This window comes from Megalops cyprinoides, chromosome 15, assembly GCF_013368585.1.
Source record: "Megalops cyprinoides isolate fMegCyp1 chromosome 15, fMegCyp1.pri, whole genome shotgun sequence".
Lineage (NCBI taxonomy): Eukaryota > Metazoa > Chordata > Actinopteri > Elopiformes > Megalopidae > Megalops > Megalops cyprinoides.
The window spans coordinates 24,133,932-24,141,446 of NC_050597.1; the positions used below are offsets into that span (position 1 = coordinate 24,133,932).

The window sequence follows — 7,515 nt, forward strand, 5'->3', positions numbered from 1 at the left end:
ATAGAAGCGTAGTTGTGTCGAAGATCTCTCTTTAGAATCATGCTAATGCTCCACTACACAGTGCGCACCAGCACATAAGTGAAGAAAATGACACAGCTGAGATACACAGTTTGCTTTACATTGCTTTGCACAGTCTAAAATCCACAGCCTCGGCACACACTCAGCTATAAGGGAGGGACATGCTGCAGTTTAACCGAATTTCTTTCTTACAGGTTTAGCCCACATTTAGAGAACGGTTAGTCAGGTATGCATCCTTGGCATAATGACAGAAATATATAGAAGGGTAATACTATTGAGTGACAAGCAAAAGGTTAGGGAAATTGTCATTTCTTTTATCAGTTCATGGCTGCTGTGTGCTTTGCGCAATTCAAGCAGCTGATGGCCCAAATCAAGGACAGCAGCAGTGAATCTGTCCCTACCGCCCATGAATTAGCACTTATGAAATATGAGACATCACACCATTATCCTATCATCTCAAACACTCCAGACCACCTACAGCATGTGCCCAGAGAGTTGGAATTAAACCACTGTCAATGAACAGGCTTGCCTACCAGGCTTGACCCAAGGACCACTGTGGAAAAATTATAACCTACCCTATTTTTTGCATTAGCCTGATCAATAAAATGCAGATTACCATACAAAATAAGCAGCAAATTTAAAAAACATATAGATGAACATGTATATGGAGAATAATTCTGAAATTAAACCTACCAGAAGCAAAATGAGGCCCTTAGTCAAAGTGAGAGAGCATGGATACTCTGGAACCAACATCTTTCGCAATGTTTTATTTAGGATCAGTGTCTATTGTGACATATAGCTCAGCCTGTGCGTGTTCTCATCTGGATATTTCTGTGAACTCTGAACTGCAGCACAAACAGGGGCAGCTACACACACACACACACACACACACACACACACACACAGGGCTGTGTTTAGTCACAAACAATGAACAGCTTATTTTGAACTGTTTTAGGCTGAGCGTTCCCCCGTTCGGATGCATCAGTGTGACAGAATAAACACTGTGTGAGTGATACGAATTCCACATGACTGGCTGGACTGTTTGACCCACTCGAGGGACGCTGCTTACATAAAGGTAAATGTGTTTGTTGATCTTAACGACATGTGTTTATGCGCATGGATGTGTGTGAGTCAGAGGGACTATTTGTGAAATACTCTTGTAGCTGGTTCTCACACCATTAAGCTCTGCTATATGGAAGGTTGAAATGCTGCTGCCATCATTGCTGGTTTCAAGGCAAAGGATAATCAAATGTACTGATGTGGTCGACTTCAATTCAGTGCTCAATGCGGAATTAATACAGTGCACAATGTAGTTCACAAAGGCTGTTAATGACCTGTTCATGATGGCATTATTGTAATTATATCTCTCACTGCAACTGTCTCTTAAATGATTAACTTCCTGTTTTTTTTTCAACTTGCATGAATTTTAGATATGATCCAACATCATTTGCAGTTGTTAGTTACATTTGCTCATTCCTTTCTGCAGTACCGTTTTATAATACTTGCTAGTTTGAAAAATTACAAAAGGTCCTTAAATCAGCTGTAATAGCACTTTCCAGACCAGAGGTCTGAGGAGCTATTTGTCTCATGGCTTTGCGTGAGAAACACAGAATGTGTGAGACCTAACATATAGACCTAACACCCATACTGCTGAGTCCAGTAATCCAGAGAAGGGACAAAGGGAAGGCTGTTTTGAGTTTTTGCTCCCTGTGCAGCGAGGTTCGCTGGTGGTAGTGACTGATCTGCCTACCTGCAGCGGGGCTACAGATCTCAGTGCAGCACTGATACTGAATGCGTGATTTTGCCTGATTGGACATCAGTTGGACATACCTCTGCTGTGAGGCAGGTTCCTCTCTGTATTTCAGGCCACAGTCTCTGCAGTTGGTGGGTATGACCAACAGCGCATGGTGGTCGTCACCCACCCTGCCACACGGGAACCGTGGCTCGCCCTGTCAGTCCACCACCGCGCTGGAGCGGGCGCAGCAGGAGGGGTTCCTCAGGGACCCCATCACACCCCCCCTCTTCCTGCGCCGCCCGCTCCGCTGGGAGGTGGGTGTGTCCTGGCGGGACAGCTTGGCCGCCCGGGCAGCCTTCTCCTTGATCTGCAGCTCCAGGTGTTTCTGGATGGCAAGGCCCAGCTCCTCGGGGTCCACCGACGCCCCGTACACCTCCCACGTCATCCCCTCCGCGTCCCACATCACTTCCTTCACAGGCGACTTTTGGCCGCCGGCGCCCGTCCCCGTGCCCGCGTCCCCCTCCTCCGCCGCCACGCTGACCTCGGGGTACACGTGGGGCGGGGGCGTCTCCGAGAGCTCCGTCTGCACCCCCACGTCCCTCAGCTCCCCGCGGGAGGTCATGGTCCCCGCCTCCCTGGTGGCCCTGCCGGCCCCCTGCAGGCCCCCCGGTGGCGGCAGGATGGGGTAGGCCGCGCCCTGCTCCTGGCAGTCCACGTTGCAGCAGCGCATCATCCGCTTGGCGTCGAGCCCCGTCTCGCTGACGGACGAGATGAGCCGGGGGAAGGTGAGCAGGCCGGCGTGGGCCGGCGCCCTCTGACCCCCGCACTCGCCCTCCGCCCCGACCAGGCGCGGCAGCAGCTGGGCCGGCGTGGGGATCGGCAGCGGGTGGCAGTAGGCGGCGAAGGTGTCCTCCAGGCCGCCGTGGTTGACCAGGTGACCATAGCAGGCCTCCCCGCCACAGGACGGCTGCTTCGCCTCGCCCTCCCCTGAGCTGCTGGATGGGCTGGGCAGGCAGATCCGGACGCCCCCCTGCTGCTGCTGCTGCTGCTGGGTGGGGCTGCTGCTGCTGCTGCCCCGGCAGGTGGTGACCGTGTTGCTCTGCTGCAGCTGCATGGGCTGCTTGCACACCAGCCCCGGGCAGCCCGCCGTGTCCTGGCCGCAGTATCCCGCCCGGGGGCAGGCGACGCTGGTCTCGCTCCGCCGGGGCGCCGGCCCTTCCCTGGCCGTGTGCAGGCTAGCCGAGAGGCTCCTCTGCACCGGCTGCTGGACCAGCTCCAGGCGCTGGTCGCGGAGGTCCGTGTGGGATGAGGAGGAGGCGTGGCTCTGTGGGCCGGGGGCCGCGCAGGGGTGGCTGTTCACCGCGACCTCGCCCGCGGGCGGCGGCTCAGTCCATGGGATCTCGGCAATGCTGCACGGGCGCTCCGCGTCGCGGTGGATCACCGTCTCCGGCGTGCCGGGCCCGCTGCTGTGCTCCTGGGAGTCACTCCCTGACGGCGGCAGTGATGGGCCGCCGCTGTCGACAGACGTCCGAGAGCACGCGGCGCTGCTCAAACTCTTCCGCGGCTCCTTTTGCCGCAGAGGCCCCGTCACCACGTCCGTCGAGCTCTTGGAGAGGGGGAAGATGCCACCATCAGAGGTGCTGTCAGCGCCAGAGGCAGCGGCGCTCCCCGGGGGAAAGAGCTCTGATACGGGGCGTGCGCTCTCTGCCATGGGCAAGGCCTGTTTGGGGAAAAGGTAATGGATACTAAGCTTTCCAACAACATTTTACATTTACATTAAAACTGACAGATGCTCTTATCCAGAGCAACTTACAAAGCAGAGGTACAAAAGTACTCATAATAAGGCCACATGAACAGTGCATACAGAAAACAACAGACTACATCTGATCAATCCATCACACTGCGCAATAATAACCAGTGTCGTACTGCACACGCAATTTTGCCGTTTTGCTGTCTTCAGGTTCCCACCACAGCAAAATAATTACAACAACAGAAACTGCAACCACAGTAATTAAAGCCTTGTGCAGCGTAGGTTCCTGTGTCATAGGCAAACTTCGTGACACTGCATTATTAGGAGTTTATTTACAGCAATTCCACAGTCATTAGGTGGCTTTATGTGAGATGAAGGTCTCCTATATGCCTCAGACTACGTGTGGCTACCTCGTAGACCAACTCAAGATCACCCAATGTAAAGTCACCTTTTGATCTATGCAACCCCAAATCAGGCTGCAAAGTCTCAACCTCTTGTTCACCGGTCATGGGGCGAGATTTAGAGGCTGGCACATGCACCTAGCAGTGGGGAACGTGCACCCAAAATCATGACACAGTGGAGGAGACAGGCGGAGACAGGTCAGGTATCCCACACACTTCCCAGAGATTAGGGGGATGAGGAAAGATTTGGATCAGTCTGTGCTGATCCGCAAGATTATTAGAGAAACATGGGATTGTCGGCTTGCTTTAAGAGCGCATTAGGCTTCACGGGTGGTTACTGTTTTACAACGGCATGAGCGGCCGCGCAGTAAACGGAGGTGGCATAACCTTGCAGGACGGACCGGAGTAAGTCTGTGCTGGCCCGTGTGAACAAATCGCGTGTGAGTTATCTGACTATCGGGGAAAAGGAGACATCATGTTCTCTGTAGTACAGACGAGACAGCTGATCTGGCCTAACTCTAACAAAGGGACTAAGGGGCTAAGATCCACAATAAGTCCTTCTCTTAGACAACATGAGCTTTCCAGTCCATCCCCACTAAGCTATGATTCATATGATGCTTGTGCAAACACACAACTGTAGACCCAAGAGGAGGATTACACCAAGGTGCTAAAGGTCAGAGCAGCAGCTCTTGGGAATACTTCTGAACCTATTCAAATATAGGTTCAAATCTAAATATTCTTTGGTGCTGTAGCAGCTCATTTGATTATAAACAAAACTATATTACAAATGTATGTACCATGCCTGTGTGTCTGTATGAGAGACAGAGAGAAGGGAAGAGCCAGAAAGCCAGAAATAATGTGTGTGTGTATGTGGGTGTGTGTGTGTGAGTGTGTGACAGGTATGTCTAAAGGCATTAAATTATAACAAATTAAAAAGTGTTAAAATTTAAGCAGCTGTATGAATTTTGCTCAGCGTAAAAAATGTAAAAAAGGAAATTGCACGCATTTAATAGATCTGGTTCATTATGCAGCACATTTATACTGCCGTCTTTCTGATTCATCATCCTTGAACTTCAAAGGTACGTCTGCACTCCTGTGCCTTTACCCCGTAGATACTGGCACGCTCTTCTCTTTTAAAGCTACGCTGCTCCAATTTGGCCATCGGCCACTTGGAGGCGCTGTCATTGATGCCTACATTGTCCCCTGGAGTGAAAGCAGGGATCAAACCTAGGTCAAACACGGGGTAAAAATTCAGAAACTTTGAGCCAGCGGTATTCGAGGGGTTGCGTGTCTGTACCTCCAACCCTCCAAGCTGGGTCGGAGTCTATGACCCTGAGGTCCAGGCCAGCAACCAAGCCACACCTCCACAGTGCAGCTATCCCCCGCCCCCACTACCCACCCAAATGCCAAAAATTACAACTACCGCCACCATCTCCTTTCATCTGTTGTTGTGGCTGACAAGGGCATTGGCAGAAGAGTATTATAATCCCCCTGTCTGGCAAGAACGTTCATGAACGGGGTGGTATTGTTGTCTAGCATCTGCATTCAGTCAGACAGGGGTATTATTCACTCACACAAAGCCCACGGTGTCATATCTGTTTTGCAAGATGTCAGAATAATTATCGTTCAAACAGCTGAGGCTGGGGATGTGTTTCGTCAACATGTTTTCACTCATACTCCACTCAGGCAACTCTCAGTTTTCAGTGACGGGCAGAATTACTCTGCCACTGGTCAAACGCTGAAAAATCAAGCTTTCATCAGCATCAATACCTGAGCATTTGGACTGCAGCATCTGATAGCTGACAAAAATCTATTGCAGAGTGAAGACCAAATCGATAAGGCGTCCTAAACATGACAAATACAACTCACAATTCATTCATTACTGCAGACTGACAAGCATATCAAAATACTTCAGCTTTACAGCTAGCTGGGTGACAGACTAAATTCATTTATTGAAAACATTTGTCAATAAAACCAAGTAACACTTTTGGTTTCAGTACCCTCCAGTGAGCAGTAAGTGATACAGCAAATGTATTGAGTCATTATCAATGTTGACCGACTCTATTGGCAGGATTAGTTAATCACGGTTGCCATATCACTTCTCTAGGATGATGGTGGCTTATTATCACTTGTGGTCAGTGCATCTTCAATACACAGAAAACGTGAAAATAGTTTTACCCACAATCACAATGGAAAAAAAAAATGTTAGCTTTCAATGCCTAACAGTTTCAAAGAAATATCGATTTAAGTCAAACCTTATCTTTCATATTTTACTGATATTCATTTTAAAAATTAATATTTTTTAATATTGACAATATTTGGTCATTTAGCATCCCAGTGTACCGCCTTTTAAAAAAAAGGTCTTGTCTTGGGATTTTGTTAATAGAAGCCTGCTGACATCACAAACCACTCAGTTGAGAGCTGCCTCATTTTGTTTGCAAATTAATGAGGACTTCACGAGGGTCGTAGAACAGCACTGCATGCAGGCGCAATCTCTTTCCCGTGCACGTAGAGAATGAGTGAGCGGCACATCACAGGCAGAGGACAGGTGACAGGACGATAAGGGGAAAAGGAAAAGACCGGGGCGAAGATGCACCCGCACCAGCCTCCGAGACCCGAGCCGCAGCCAGAGAGCCCCAGCTGCACGCCAAGACTGAGAGCGCCCTCACGCTGTTTCGTCCAGGAAGGCTAAAAATACCATTGAGACTGTAGGTGTTGTTCCTCCGCTCTCTGCCCGCCCCCTCTCCTCCTCTCCACTCCCCCTCTCCCAGCCACCTCCCCCCACCCTGTAACCAGCCATGCACCTGCGCCAACCTTCGGGTAAAACGCTGACGGACGGGCAACTGTGTTTCCAGGCGGAAATAATTTTTTTTTAAAAATGACAGCATGTCTGACTCTCCAAACACCACCCCACCGAGCAAACCCCGCTTACCTTTTTACCTCGAGTGTCAGTGACGAGCACAAAGCTCCCCTCTTCTCCTTTCTCTCTCTCTCACTCTCTCTCTCCTTTTCTCCGTCTGTCTCTCGGTGTCAGAGTTCACTCATCCTCTGAGCGCCCCGTCAGTCCAGGGCCTTGGAAGGGAAAGAAAACTGCTTCCTCCTTCTTCTCATCCACAGGTGACCCCCACCAGGCCCAGCCTCCCCCTCTCACGGCCCCTCCTCCACCTCCTTCTACTCCAACGGTGAACAAGATGGAGCCAGACTCGGGATTATCTGCGCTTTCATCTGATTACAAATGAGAGGCTCTCTCGCAGATCTTCAAATCCCCGGCCGGGTCTCTCGCAAAGGGGAGGGAATGGGGAGGGTGGGAGGGAATGGGGAGGGTGGGAGGGAGGGAGGGAGTGTTGGGGGAGGAGGGGGGGGAAGGGAGGGGGGGTCCGTGTGTATCTGTGTGTGGCGGGGGAGGCAGGACACGGGGATAGGGTGAGGAGAGAGGGGAGGGGATCAGTGATAACGAGGCACGTGGATAGTCAGACAGCAATCGTCATCCTCATTCTGTCCACCTGAGAGAAGAAGAAAAAAAAAAACGAGAGGAAAAAATTTCATGAATGGACGCGCTGGAAAAAAAAAATGTGGTGGATCATGACCAAAAAAGAGCCTCCCACACACAC

At 50.8% G+C, this 7,515-nt stretch overlaps 1 protein-coding gene across 1 annotated transcript; it reads right to left on the reverse strand.

The window, feature by feature from the left end:
- Nucleotides 1-101: 101 nt before the first annotated feature.
- On the reverse strand, nt 102-7,144 carry si:dkey-191g9.7 (G protein-regulated inducer of neurite outgrowth 1). Its single transcript, XM_036547356.1, has 2 exons — nt 6,837-7,144; nt 102-3,473 (listed from the first exon to the last, which is right to left on the reverse strand). The coding sequence occupies exon 2, from the start codon at nt 3,462-3,464 to the stop codon at nt 1,971-1,973; it is 1,494 nt and encodes a 497-aa protein (XP_036403249.1). The 5' UTR covers nt 3,465-3,473; nt 6,837-7,144; the 3' UTR covers nt 102-1,970.
- Nucleotides 7,145-7,515: the final 371 nt, after the last annotated feature.

What these genes read in the sequence shown, in the direction of transcription:
- si:dkey-191g9.7 (XM_036547356.1), bottom strand. Translation starts at nt 3,464, where the DNA reads ATGGCAGAGAGCGCACGCCCCGTATCAGAGCTCTTTCCCCCGGGGAGC.